At 43.4% G+C, this 14,572-nt stretch overlaps 1 protein-coding gene across 1 annotated transcript in view; it reads right to left on the bottom strand.

Annotated features, from left to right (window-relative positions):
* LOC148020566 (uncharacterized) overlaps nt 1-14,572 on the bottom strand; it is a 131,685-nt gene that overhangs the window by 29,210 nt on the left and 87,903 nt on the right. Inside the window, exons 6-8 of the mRNA XM_087698341.1 lie at nt 13,764-13,834; nt 13,574-13,675; nt 13,343-13,432 (exon numbers count right to left, since the gene is read on the bottom strand). Of these exons, the coding sequence (XP_087554467.1) occupies nt 13,343-13,432; nt 13,574-13,675; nt 13,764-13,834 (263 nt within the window). The remainder of the gene's footprint in view (nt 1-13,342; nt 13,433-13,573; nt 13,676-13,763; nt 13,835-14,572) is intronic.

Below are 14,572 nucleotides of genomic sequence, written 5' to 3'. Positions count from 1 at the left end.
CTTTAGAGAATGAAGATTAACATTTTAGTGTATTCAGCTTATAAGAGAGAGGGAGGAGATGCTACTAGCCTGATTTGCAAGCATCAGAGAACCTTCTAAGACAGCTAGAGACAGAAAAAGACCAATCAACAGCAAGTGACAGCATCTATAGACTGTTGAGATAAGGCAACAACAATAAATGGCTAATTTTCTTCAGTTCTTTGCATCTACAAGCTGTTGAGACAAAGAACAATAGTGAATGGCAGATTTTCTTCAATTCTTGGTGAAGAAAGTCTGAATTTTCTCTCTCCTCAGCATTCTCTCTCATCTCCTAGATTCTACAGCCTTGCTTCAAAGATAACAGCATTGAGATCAACTGACGCTCAAAAATTTCGGATTTCTTTGTTGTAAACCCTAATCTACATGCAAAAATTAGGGTTTAACAACAACCTCAGGCAGCGTGTCAAAAATTGGAAGCTCCAAGTCTTGGATTTAACAAGGCTAAAGCTCTTTTCAATCAAATTCACGTGGAGGGGCCAAAAAATCAATGAATTTGGGGTATTTTCTATCTCCATCAAAGTGAGCAAAGGCCAATTGACTGTCCGAATCAAGGGGAAAATCTGATTGAAGACTTCCTGGTCATTTTGGGACAGCAAGGGAAGTTGAAATATCGAAAGGGATTGGGAGAATCCCATTGTATATCAACTTCTTCTTCAATTAAGTTAAATAAATACCAAAAGGGGCGCCAGTTTTCGAGCCAACAGGGTATCCAATGTCCAAGACTAAATAGTAAAGTGTGCATTTCAATTTTGTGAATTTATTAATTGCTGTAAATAGTGCTTCATCAAGTTATTTACCACCCTATCCAAGGAGGCAGGTTGGTTTCAATCTCCCTTTGCTTGCTCCCACCACACGATTCTTGACACGCCAACCCTAGCCAAGGGGGTTCCAAATAACCGTGATGGGAATGTGAACCGAACTCGCCATAAGAGATCTCTCCGTGGGTTAGTTTGAATGTAGGAGGATGCTTGGATGCCAAGGGGGCTCTAGTTTTAAATTCCCTGCCTCCGGAACCTACTCAAATGATCTCCACATACGCCCCATATTTGCTTCCCCCACCCTTAGCACATTCCTCCATCATCGACACCGAGTATAATGGTAAGGATAGCTTGCTTGTTTTGAGAAGATCTTCCATCTCTAAGCATCCTTTTTGTTAGTCTCAAACTTATTTAATCAACTGTAACCCATCATTTCTAAACAAACAATCAAATATCAAAATTTTAAAAGAAGAACACAAAAGTTCATTGTGGTTCCATCTGCCTTCTCAATACTTTGTAGGCCACTAGGTAACCGACGTGCACCCTTTACTCAATGTCCTAGCCTCTCTAGGGTAATCACTTGGACTCCCTTGGTAGGATAATCATCACCTCTATAGTCTTGGCAAGCCCCTGGGCAGCCAATGTACACCCATTGTCCAATGCCCTAGCTACTTTGGGATGGAACGCCTTGAAGTATAATCATAAACAAACAAAATATGAGTTGGCCTTCCTTTCTAGCTCAGTTTTGGGCCTAAGAGGGAGTTCAGCTAAAATATGCATTGAATGTTAATTAGCCACTGAAACAACCCCAAAAACATGCTTAGTTAATGTAAAAATCCTAAAATGCAGAGCAGATCAACAGAGTTAAAACGGGGAGAGGTTCTAAATTATTGAGGATATCAAACTTTCTATAAATAGGTTTGTTGCCCTCCTCCATTCAACTTTAATCTCATTTTCACATGAAAGCTCCTCACAAGAGTCAAAACCATAGAAGGAAAGATGACTTTGAACACATCTTCACCACATCATAATGCTCCAAAGCCTAGCACATTAAGATTCAAGCCAAAGTGGGTCATGCAAGCTACTCCACAAAGATTGGATATAGCCGAAGAGCCATCGAACTACCATGGAGTCCCTCGGCCTTACGACATTGCACAAGCCAAGTAGGATCTTATCTTGATGTATCGGACTCAACGACAAATAGACCTAAATCAAAGTTTTTGCCTTTAGATTTGTTGAAAATGGGGAGAGAGAGAGAGAGAGAGAGAGAGAGAGAGAGAGAGAGTGTGTGTGTGTGTGTGTGTGTGTCTGTGTGTGTGTGTGTGAAACAGATGGTGTGAGTTGAATAAATTAAAAGTGATAGAGAGAAAGTACAACCTCGGGTCTAAGGTAAACCAAACCCCCAACTTAACTCAAGTTAGATAACTCTACAACTTATTAATATAGTTGTGTTCACACTACAAACCAATGAACAAAAACATTAGACACTGCCCATAAATTTAGCAAATTCTAACACCCCCCTCTAGTGCCAATTCGATAGAAGTACAGGAAGATCAATCACCAAAAGGTAGTAAGTGGAAGGACTTTCGAAAAGTCTCAAACTTCTTACAAGAAATTGATTTGGTGAAATGCCTGCAACATTCTCATATGGAGCGACATACATCAAACTAACCTCTCTTACAGAACATCTCTCTAACATAATGGTAATGTATCTCAATGTCCTTTGTGTGAGCATGAAACACAGGATTCTCTGCAGCAGCAATAGCACTCTAACAGTCATAAAGAATGGGTATAGGACCCTCCAAAGAAATCTATAGATCAGCCAACAATCTACACAACCATACATTATTGCGGTGGAGGCTACACTATACTCAAACCTCACAAGACGAGGTAGCCACTGTAGGTTGTTTCTTACTTAGCCATGAAATGCATGAATAGCCCACAAAGAAACAATGTCCACTAGTAGACTACCTAGTGTCTGAATCACCAAGCCAATTTAAATCGCTATAAGCCTATAAGTGCAAGTCTCCCCGTCGCCCCCTCCCCCACGGGGAAATAATAAAGCATATGTGTGAACCTTGCAAATATTTGAACATCTACTTGCTAGCTTGCCAATGTACTATGAGTGGGTTGTGCATAAACTTGCTCACCTAACATACTACATACTATATGTCAAGTTGTGTGTTGCAAAGGTAAATATGACAGCCAACCGCCTAGTTGTAAATTGCAACATCAAATATCTCTTCACCATCATATGTGGACAACTTGAGTGCTTGCTCCATAGGAGTGCACATAGGCTAACAATCTTGTATATTAAACCTACGCAAAATTTTATAAAAATATTGTGATTGTGACATGATGATGCTATGCTCATTTTGGGTGGATTGAGTCCCCAAATAGTAGAATAAACAGTCCATTTCTGACATAGCAAAACCATGTTTTAGTTCAGCCTCGAAATCTGCAATTTTATGCTCTTTTTGTCCGGTGAGTAGCCTATCATCTATATATAGAATGATAACCAGCAAGTCTCCCCCTCCATTCTTAGTAGAGAGAGTGGATGCAGTTGGACTATTTCTGAATCCAATGCTACCCAAATAAGCATCACTCCTAGCATACCATGCATAAGGAGCTTGTTTTAAACCATGAAGAGCTCTATGCAACTTGCAAACTATGTGCTCTTTGTCTTTCACCCCAAACCCTGGAGGTTGTGACACTTCAACATCCTCATGTAGGTCACCATTCAAGAATGTTGCCTTGATGTCCAATTCATGTACCTTCCATCCATAATTTGCAGCCATCACACCTAACTATTCATACGAGATGTAGGAGCAAATGTCTCCTCCTAATCAATGCCCTTCTTTTGCGCATATCCCTTCGCTACCAAACGTGCTTTGTACTTGTCTATAGTACCATCAGCCTTGCACTTTCGTTTATCGATCCATTTGGTACCAATGGCTTTCTTGCCATGGGGCAACTCAACAAGATTCCATGTATGAATTGGTGGCAATAGAATCCAATTCTTTTTTCATAGCCTATATCCAATGTACATCCTACTGGGCTTAATCAAAGGAAGTAGGTTCATCATCATCTAACAATGAGCTCATAAATGCATATTCATCAAAAGAATCATCTGCTTCTGAAAAATCTGCCAAATGAGTCCCCCCTACATGATGTGCTACATGTCTAGCAATCCTTCTAGTGGGCTGAGGCAATGGAGCATCCCTTTTACTCTCCTAGAGAGTCTATAACAGCCATCTTGGGACTATTCTGGCTGGATTCACAGCAGCCCTTTCTTGTTGTATTGCATGTTCCATTGCTAGAGGCAAACCGTTATCAAAACCCTACTGTTCGGAACTAGGTGGTGCAGCAACAGCTTGCTGTAATAAATCTGTTTGGCCATTTTCAGCATGCTCAAACCCCAAAGAAAGTAGTAGGAGGCATTCAAATACATCACCCAAGTCATAGGTGGCTGGCATTTCAACCTAATCATGCAAAAAGACTACATTTTAAGCAAAGATCGCATCCCTACTGACAAACACTTTCTTCATACGTCAATCATACAAGCAATAGCCTTTGCTTTCCGAACTATAGCCAATAAAAATGCATTTTATGCCATTCTCATCGAGCTTGCCACAAAGCTCCTTCGGTACATGCACATAAGCTATGGATCCAAACTCTCGAAAGTAATCAATCTTCGGTTTCTTGCCATGCCAAGCCTCAAGCAATGTGGAGCACCACCTTCCAGGAGCCGATCAAATGCAATAACAGAGAGGAAGAGGGACTAGAAAATCGAGAGTCTGCATTAAGGACATGCCACCAGGAGCCCCGAAGTCGTCTATTACCATGGCGTAGCCCGCTGTCCTCAAGAAATAACGGGCTATAATGGTCCACGGGTGATAATCCACACACATGGCACGAAAAAGAGACCAACAAAGAGCCAGCATATGAGTTTCAGCATCCAAAATAGCGCCACCACCCATGCATTTAGGGGTACATGTATGTGACCATGAAATCCACGAAATACCTGCTTGCGATGAGTCCTTCTTCCATAACATGAAACGAATGGGGCGAGTAAGAGCCTTCAAAGTAGTAGGAGTCCACGGCAGCAATGGCAAGAAATATGTAAGCATTGGCAGCATAATTGTTTGAGCCACTTTGAGGCGGACATGGAATGGCCACGCTTGTGTCTTCCAATACATAAACTTTGCTGCCAGTTTTTGTGAAAACCAATCCAGTAGCTCCTTTGGCCGCACATCCACCCCCAATGGGTATCCAAGATGCCTGGCAATGGATCCATAGGAAACAACCTGGCCCTGCCAACCCAATGACTCTAAATTAGACTCCGTGCAACTGAGTATGGCTGATTTGAAGGCATTGATGCGAAGACCAGAAGCATGACCAAAGAGCGTCCAAACATCTAATGCCTTGCGAATGTTGTCCTTGTCCGCCCGCAAAATCATAAAGCCATCATCAGCCAGAGATTGGCTAATGAAGTGCTGTCCCAAAGGAAGAGACAATCCGGCCAGCTGAGTAGAAGCTGCCATTGAAGATAACATTGAAAAAACCGGGTGAGTCGCCAGGGCAAAGAAGAGAGGACTCAAAGGGCAACCCTGTCTCACCAAGCGTGCAAGGACAAATGACTCTGTAACCCCACCATTGAGCATAACACGTGAAGAAGCCGCAGCACTAATGGTGTAGATCAATCGGGACATCCGGGTACCAAAACCCATGGCAGACATAAGTTCTACAATAAAAGACCAGTCTAAATAGTCAAAAGCCTTTTCGAGATCCAATTGAATCAATACCACTTCCTGACTGAAGTGCCTCGCATAGTCAATAGCCATTTGCACATTTAAGATATTATGCAGAATGTTGCGGCCCTTAATGAAACCATATTGGAGAGGATGCACAATAGCTAGAAGGTGCTTGTGAAGCCGATTCGCCAGCACTTTGGAGAAGATTTTATACATCGAACCCATCAAAGAAATTGGTCTCTAGTGTTGTAGCACTGACGGCGAAGGAACCTTTGGAAGCAGTTTGATAAGGCCGCCTTTCCAAGAGGAAGGCATGACCCCTATTTCCCAAACCTGCTGAAACATAGCCGCCAATGGCTTCACCAGCTGGGTGGCCGAGTTCTCAAAGAATTCATTGGTGAGACCATCCCAACCAGGACTTTTATCCTTACGCAGGTGTAACAAAAAATCCATAACCTCCTCCTCGTAAATATCTGCATCCAAAGTAGCTTGCATATCAAGTGGAACCTGTTGTCGGACCAGATCATAGAAGACCGAGCGTGCATACGTAAGCTAGCTGGAAGGCGACGGAGAAGAACCAAGAAGATCCATAAAATAATTCCTGCACACATTGACAATGGTCTGCGGATCAGTGACCATGCGACCTTCTGAATCCTAGAGTCTAGTCATATTTCCTCGAGTAGGAGAAGCATGCAAGGCGCGAAAGAACTTATGAGTCTGACAGGCACTATCTTGCAATGTGTCTGTCAAGTTGTGCAGCTTGGCCTGCTGATAAGATTTCAACTGAAATACTTGACTAAGATGAGCCAAAGGCATCGCCAGTGACAAGAGAAATTCATCATCTGGGGTGTCCACCAGCAGCGAACAAACCAAAGCCAGTAAGTCCTCCGCTGCATGTCGACGCCGCCGACAAATAGAGGCATGATGGATCCCATACTGCCGAGCAACCCGCTGCACATTAGAGAGCAGCCGTGCAAAGGAAGCCAAGCCCTCAGAGGCAAAGTCCACTAAGAACCTCTCAATCAATTGCTGCATATAGCCCTGAAAGATTGGATGCTTCAAATAAGACGAGTTGAAATGTAAAGAGAGTCTATCCAGGAACTGCATAAAAGGTGCAATAGGTTGTGCAAGCATCTCAAGCTGGAGGGGGAAATGGCCCGACAATGCATATTGCTGCAAGACTTTCATTTCCAGCATGTCGGGAAGAAAATCATCCCTCTGCATGATATACATTCCGTCCAACTGCGACCAAGTAGTTGCATATTGTGTGGAATGAAAAGTAAACCCTGAAGAAGAAGGGTGGAGCCAAGACCAGAGATCTTACTTAAGTACGTGAAGAGCAAAGGCATTCCACACCCGGCTTTCCGGAGCATCCATTACAAAATGCCCTGAAGTGGACTGAGAAAAGTCAACACACATATTGAAATCTCCCATCAAAAAACCCCTTCTGCCAAGTGACATGGAGCTCTGCAAAGTCGTCCAAAGATCCCGTCAGGATACGGGGTCATTCGGAGCATAGAGGCCCAACAACCATAAAATCTCTCCTTCAAATAAGACTTCAATTACCACAAAGCGGCCCTGTACATCATTTTTAATAAGAACAGGCTAGTATTTCTCATGGACAATCATAAGCACGCCCGAATAGTGCATAGCATGTGTCCTTGCATAAAATAGGCGGAATCCATGGCAATCCACCACTTTTCCTGCTTCACCGTGACTCTTATGCTCAACCGCACAAGACATCCCACTGGTTCTCATGCAAGACAGTCCACATGGCATGTTGCTTATGACGAGAGCAAATGCCTCGCACATTCCATGTGGCTATCTTCATATATCTTCAAAAAAAGAGAATCAGGAACGAGGCACCAGTTGCCTCAATTTCACCTTTTCCGCGAGAGCGTCCAGGACACCCTCATCCAGAAAATCAGCTAACACTGCAAACGAATTCTGGCGGCCCGCTTTAGAGGTAGATGGAATATCCATTGCCTTGGGAGTGGAACGAGGATAATGACGATCCTAGGGTGTAATTGCATTACCTCTAGTATCAAACGCCAGCTTAGCAGGTGGGCCCTTTGGACCATCTGTATAAACTTTCCTTGTAGACTGATTACGATTGGCTGAAGGAGCCATAGTACGCGCAGCCTGCTGCAAAGAGAGCATTTCTTTCCTACGCATATACATGTGCACGGAATCCTGTGAAGCATTAGGCCCAGAATCCGCCAGGCCTTCATCCAACTTTTTACCTTTTTTTGGACGTGCCTCAAGCCAATCATTGCTACGGGGATCCAAACCCAGGACCTATTGTTTACCTTTATCCCAAACATTAGGTGAATAGGGGGGCCTCCTATGCCGGGCCATCAAGCACCATGTCATCCTTAGGCAGCACAACATGCGCATCATTTGAAGATGATTGTTTCTCTGGGCATTCGGCCATAAAATGCCCCTATTTACCCAAATGAAAAGCAATGTCCTGCAAAGTTGCCCCATTTCAAGCGAAAGTGCAAAGGATGCATACCAGAGCAATTGAGGCAAAGCCACGCAAGCCTTTTCTTGGCTACGTCCCATAACATGCATAAACGGTTTCTATTCATAGCCCTTAGGCTTGGGGGAACCAGCACCATTCCCACAAGTGCCATCACCTCCTTTAACAATGGCCAATAGACCGCCGGACAATTTTCCACTTCCACCCATACTGGGCATTCTCGTTGAAGCAGGCGCTGAAAGACTGCCATAGGGCGCCATGGCACAGCATGGACCAAGCGGCGATCAAAGAATAATGGCAACTTGAATAGGAGCTCAGCCCGATGTGTCTCTGATTTCAGCAGCACCTCATAAAAGCCGCGGGGTCCAAAAAAGATCTCCTCAACACACTCCCCTTGTAATAAATGGTGCAGCCACTAGCGGATATAGGAAAGCACCGGAGATCCTGCCAGTGAAGAAGAGTATAACTGCACGGTCATAAAACATCGAAAAAGACCGCAAGACTGATTTCGGGTCCACCGTGGCTTCCAGCACTTCATCAATTCCCGAGTCAGAAAAAGCTTCACGATTATGCTGGACATAATCGCCAAGCAGAGTATTGGCAAATTCCAGCAAATGCTCCAAGTCAATCTCCTGCGAATCCACAGGATCCGAGGCAACCTGCGCATAGGAACGTTCCTTAGGGCCCATTGTCTCATCGGAAGTATGCTTGGAGCGTTTACCCGCAGGCGGCAGGTCACAACTAGAAGGTATCTCCTCCGTGCACGGCACCATATCCTCCAGCTCCTCTGTATCAGAATCAGGACCAAGGGCTACCACTGTCCGATCGATGAAATCCATATCCAGGCCAGCCATGCTACCGTCCTCTCTCTCTTTCAGGGCGTGTAGCCAAGGGCAATGTCGTAGGTCCGCGGGGCAGGTCACCCAGGTCAAAGGTCAGCCAGGTCACAGGTCAGCCGACGTTTCAGGTCTCTCTCTCTCTCTCTCTCTCTCTCTCTCTCTCTCTCTCTCTCTCTCTCTCTCTCTCTCTTTTTCGTAAAAGATAATTGTATTAATTACGAAAAAAAAGTACAAGTTTACTTGATTACAAGATACACGATGACGCTAAGCCATCATGTATAAAGGCCCAATACTAAACTACAAAAGAGTTACAAAAGTCATGGCAAAGACGCAGAGGAAATTGCCATATGCCAGGGAAGTAAGTCCTCCCGAGGGAGTAAGCCAGAGTGCCGAACGAGATCTATCTGCCAATGCAAGAGACCTTTTAAGCCTCACAATATGTGCCGGGACATTAGAGGCCGAATCGAAAAGAAAGGCATTCCGAGTGGTCCAATCCCCAGTATCTAAGAAAGTGAAACAAGATCTTCATATGCGCCTGTGCCGGTGTGGGGTATTTTGGTCGTACAAAAACCCAATCAAAAGGGCTTAGCGAGAAGCCAACCACTGCTCGCCAAACCGCTGACAAGAGCGACCAGATATTCTTAGCAAGAGGACACGAAATAAATCGATGACGGGCCGATTCCACAGAAGTGGTGCAAAAGAAACCATGGCCGTTAGAGATTCAACGCTTGGAAAGGGCTGAAGCAAGCGGAAGACCACCAATCATCACCCTCCAAAGAAAGACCTTGCATTCGAAAGGTGTCTTGTTCAACCAGCCCTCCATCACAGTTGTCTTCCACTCTCTCTCTCTCTCTCTCTCTCTCTCTCTCTCTCTCTCTCTCTCTCTCTCTCTCTCTGTCTCTCTTTTTTTTTTCCGTAAATCTCTCTCTCTCTCTAGAGTATGAGTAACAAAATATTTTGGAAAAGTAAAATACAACATCACACCTTTACCTTAAATATTATCCTAATCCTGTAAATATGTGCATGAAGCGTCAGTCCAACTCACCTCAAGCCTCGTGCCTTTCAATTTCAACTTCAAGCCACTAGCCTTTCAAGTTTCAATTCCAACTTCAAGTCACTTCCAATTCAGCAGCCAACTTAAGCCTTAAGCACACTTCTCACTCTCATGTCTCACATTTTAATCTGAAGCCTCAAGCACGCTTAGTCACCCTCAACTTCAGCCTTAAGTACACTTCCAATTCCCCCTCTCTCTCTCTCTCTCTCTCTCTCTCTCTCTCTCTCTCTCTCAAAGTTGCTCCCCTTCTTCTTACCTCATAATGGGGCCTCAAACCATGGAAGACCAACTTAATGAAACCCCTTGAGAGAAAGAAATGACCCAAACCAATTATTGGTGGCAACAAGTTAGTGTGATGGGATCACGCAATAACAAGGTAGGTGGAGCAATGCGTTTTGAGTGTCACTTTTATGGCATTCTATGAGCTGGAGGTGCTCATTGAGTGGTGGCACATCTCCTTGACGTTCCTGGCCATGTTATCAAAGGTTGTGACAAGATATCCCCAGGAGGATCATGCCCACATAGCAAGCGATGTGAAGATGTATCCAAAAAGTAGACCTGCAAAGAACACTTGTGTCATCCAAGCATCAATGCCTTCAACTACAACTACTACCAATGGAAGTCCAGCCCGTGAGAGTGGAGCTAGTTAGACGGCTACTTTTCTTGCGAAACAAGTAGTGCCACACAAGGTACATCATCCAACCCTCGAGCAAAACAAAGTAATTTGTTCACTACATGGCAACCACAAGGAAAGGCTCAAGTAGATGCAACTATAGCATGCTTTTTTTTACTCATGTGGAATTCTCTTCAATGTGGCACGATCTCCTTTCTTCAAGGAGATGGTTTCCAAAATTGTGCAATTTGGTCCATCTTATCAACCTCACCTATGATGCTTTACGTGAGAAACTTCTACAGGAGGAAGTGACTAGCATAAAGGCCACTATCACACCAATCAAACAATAATGGGATAACTATGGGGTAACTCTCATTGGTGATGGTTGGTCCCCATCGTGCGTAGCCACTCCTTGGAAGGTGTCCTTACTGCATGTTGTGGCAAGGCTCTCTACATAACATCCACAAAGTGTGGCACTCAGCTTGTCCCGATGCCCAACGTGATGGGTAATTTACAAATGTCTTAGTTTTTCTACTTATAGAAGGTTTTGATTTTCAATACAACTTTTCTTTTTCTTTTTTTTGTTGGAATGTTGTAAAATCCATGTAGGTGGAGTTACATGGTGGAAGGACTATGAGGCCATTTCTCCGGAGCTGCAAAACTTGGCTATGAGAATCCTAAGCCAAGTTTGTGCATCTTTTGTACTAGAAAGACTTTAGAGCACATTCAAGCAAATCCACACAAAGAAGAGGAATAGGCTAGGCACACAGAAGGCTGATGATTTAGTATTTGTTAATGCAAACTTGCATTTGCTAACACAAATGAAGACCAAGTACACTCTTCACTTGTACATTGGCTTTCATAAAGATTAACACAATCCAGGTTCTGTACAAGAAGCTGCAAATGAAGAGGAGAATGTTGACGAAGAGATTCAAGACAATGAGATCAATGAAGATGATGAAGAGGAAAAAATTCTAGATGAGACAGATATTTGATGTTTTTTATCTTCTTAGCACTTCTACTTGTTGTAGAATTTGTATTTTCCATTTTATCCTTCAAATTTGAATGTAGCCTTTAGATCTTTCATATTTTATAAATTTAATCTTGCATCCATTATTCATTCAAAATCGTATTCTGATTCTCAAATCTCTATCTTTCAAGCTTCAACTCCAAATATTGATAAATCTAGTATACACATCTTAAAATATTCTTCAGAAGGATATTATGCAACATGCACCCTTGTATCCCCTAGATGATATGGCGTTCCCATTTCGCCCCATTTGAAAATTGACGTTCCCATTCCCGTTGCCACATTTCCCTCAACTATGATGCATCCACGTATGGGGCAGCCAGGATACTTTGGTGGAGGCACTACTTTACATGCTATGGTGAAACAAGGATCGCATACGGGGATGTATAGCACAACTCTTTATGGTATACAGCAACAAATGCATGGAATGTAAGGCCCAATGTATCCGAGTATGGCTAGTAGTATGCATAACTGAAGCATTGGCATGATGCCTCGGGCACAAAGAGATATGTATGGTAATGCATCTGCACCCCCTGGTGCTTATGGGGCTCAAGGAATGAGTGTTGGTCATACAAATGCTTCTTATGGTATTGGTCATGATGTAAATACAACAAATGCACCCTTTTTACAGCAGCTAGTGTATGACAACTTAACTCCCAAAGGGACAGCAAAGGACTATGATGACAATGGAAAAGGAGTGAAGTTTGAGGCCTTCACTAGAGCACGAGATAAGCTGAAAGCTTTTGCTTTTCTTCACCAGTTTGATGCAACCTATTTGAGAGGCGACTTCACCAAATCCTTCAAGGTTCAAAAGGCAGCCACTTTCTTTAAGGGAAATGCATTGCAATGGTGGTTCATGCTACAACCCAAGGATAACATCTTTAACAGCGAGCTCTATACTCAAAGCAAGGCGAATCAGTAGCAAGGCATTGACAGAGTGTGTGAAAGGGGCTGCACTGGAGACTGCTGGTGATGATGGTGGACCAGCTGCAATCTCACAAGTCTCACTCCCACTTGTGGTGCAGAAATATCCTAACCATTATGTGTATTAAACCCATGTCGCACTGGTTCCAATGCTTAGGCAAAAGGGAGAATGATGGGAATATGGAAGTAGCTTGGGCAAGGAAGTGGAAGAAGGCAGAGAGGGTAGAAGGGCAGGCTGAAAAATCTTCCATGACGAGAAGAAGAGGAGCGTCTGGTGGCAGGCATGCAGCAGGACTGGTGGCACCAAGGTGCTTGGTGGCAGGCAGAATAGGGGCACGAGTGAAGGCTAAGCTGGCGCAAGCTGGGAGGAAGAGGCAGCACCGTGCAGGAGGATAAAATGCCACTGTGCAGGTAGAGAGGTGGCAAGAGCAGGCATGGGTGGTCACCTGCTCAACAGTCAGGCAGATGTGGGTGCCAGGCCAGCTCAGCTGCTCATCAGTCATCAGTCTCAGTTTCTTCTCATGCTGCTGACCTGAACCACCTGTTAGGATCCCACACGAGCAGAAATGTTCATGTAGTTTCTGAGTTCTTTTTTAATATTCACTTCAAATTAAAATAGCTCCAATTTCAAGGTAAAAATCCAATAAGATGTCAGTACATGACAAATGTGAATATTTATTAATTCAGCACAAACAGACACCCTGCCACCAAAAACGACTTTTTTAATCAAATAGAAAAATGAAATGATTTTAAAATCCTTGGTTTGCTAAATATCCCTCTCTTGGACCTGTCTCAGTCTACATAGTTCAACAAACAGATTCCCCACACAAATCTGTACTTCTAACTTACCTCATGTTTCAACTCCCCCTGAAGTTCTGTATTGTCATCCAATGTTGTTGAAAGATGATCTATTCTGGAACTAAGATGCCTTTTTGCTGCCTGCCATGTTGCCAAATTAGGAGTCAGGTTAGTTCGTTGAAATACCATCTCACATGACATCTACAGACAAAATAGAAGCTGGATCACCATAAGAAAATCACAATGGTCTTGGAAGCACCTCACTCAACTCAAAGCACATACCGAGAGCGCAGTGGTGACTTGTTCTAACTGTTTGGAGACACTTGCAACAGCATCTGACATGCCACGCTTTGTCACGTACATGAAATCGGAAAATGAGTAGCCCTGTTGACAAAGCTTGGCATTAATGTAGAAGGCAAACACAACCCATCAGTGTGCACTCTTTTTGTAGGCTACAAACTCAAAGACAAACCTTCCATCGCAAATAAGCATAACCAGTAGCACCAGCCAGTAGCACAGGAATCGTGACTGACACAACAACACCTACAGAGCATTCAGAGAATTTTCAAAGCCTCAAGAAATAGTGCGTAACTGTTGAGATATTATTCAAGGTAGAGTGTAACTTGGCAGTATTGTGTACTAAAAACTTGATTAACTGGAAGGAAAAGAAAGGAAATGAAAACAATAGAGACAGGCTACTATGGTGAGAATGGTCTTTCCCCTCCAAAATAGCTGTTTATTATTCATCAAGTCTCATAGAACAATGTATCAGGGAAATTTCTTGCCAAACTTTCAAAATGACAAACCACATAGAGAGGATATATAGTACTTGAAAAGTTCTGAATGGTTCCAGATCTACCATCAAGGGCCATTTGGCATTTACATCTAATATCAAAAATGTCGTGGTGAAGACATATGTACAGCTCAGTTCCAAATTATCTATCTTGTACATTCCAAGATAACTGACCTTGCTAGACCAGCTTGCTTACATAGCAGAATCACACCTTTGTCCCTTACAAATCTCTAATGTACATGACATGCTCAATATACAGCTTCTGTTTGATATGTGTGATCAGATCTTGATGGATCACCAACATAGTTCTTAGTATGCCTGGAGTTACTCAGTAGCCTCACCTATCTACAGTCAAAAAAGGGAGGTAGAAGTACAAAGGCAAGAAGAAAGAAACTGTAATCCGCTGTCAGTATGGCAGGGATCTCTGAGCTGCAGAGAGCCTCGAGTTGGTGCATGCTGAACCCTCTCATAGGCAAAAGACAAAGAGT

Source organism: Lygodium microphyllum, chromosome 18 (genome assembly GCF_053477565.2).
Source record: "Lygodium microphyllum isolate KBCC chromosome 18, Lygodium_microphyllum_v1.1.10, whole genome shotgun sequence".
Classification (NCBI taxonomy): domain Eukaryota; kingdom Viridiplantae; phylum Streptophyta; class Polypodiopsida; order Schizaeales; family Lygodiaceae; genus Lygodium; species Lygodium microphyllum.
Note: the sequence above shows the minus strand (reverse complement) of the source record. Positions and strands in the feature narration are given on the sequence as shown.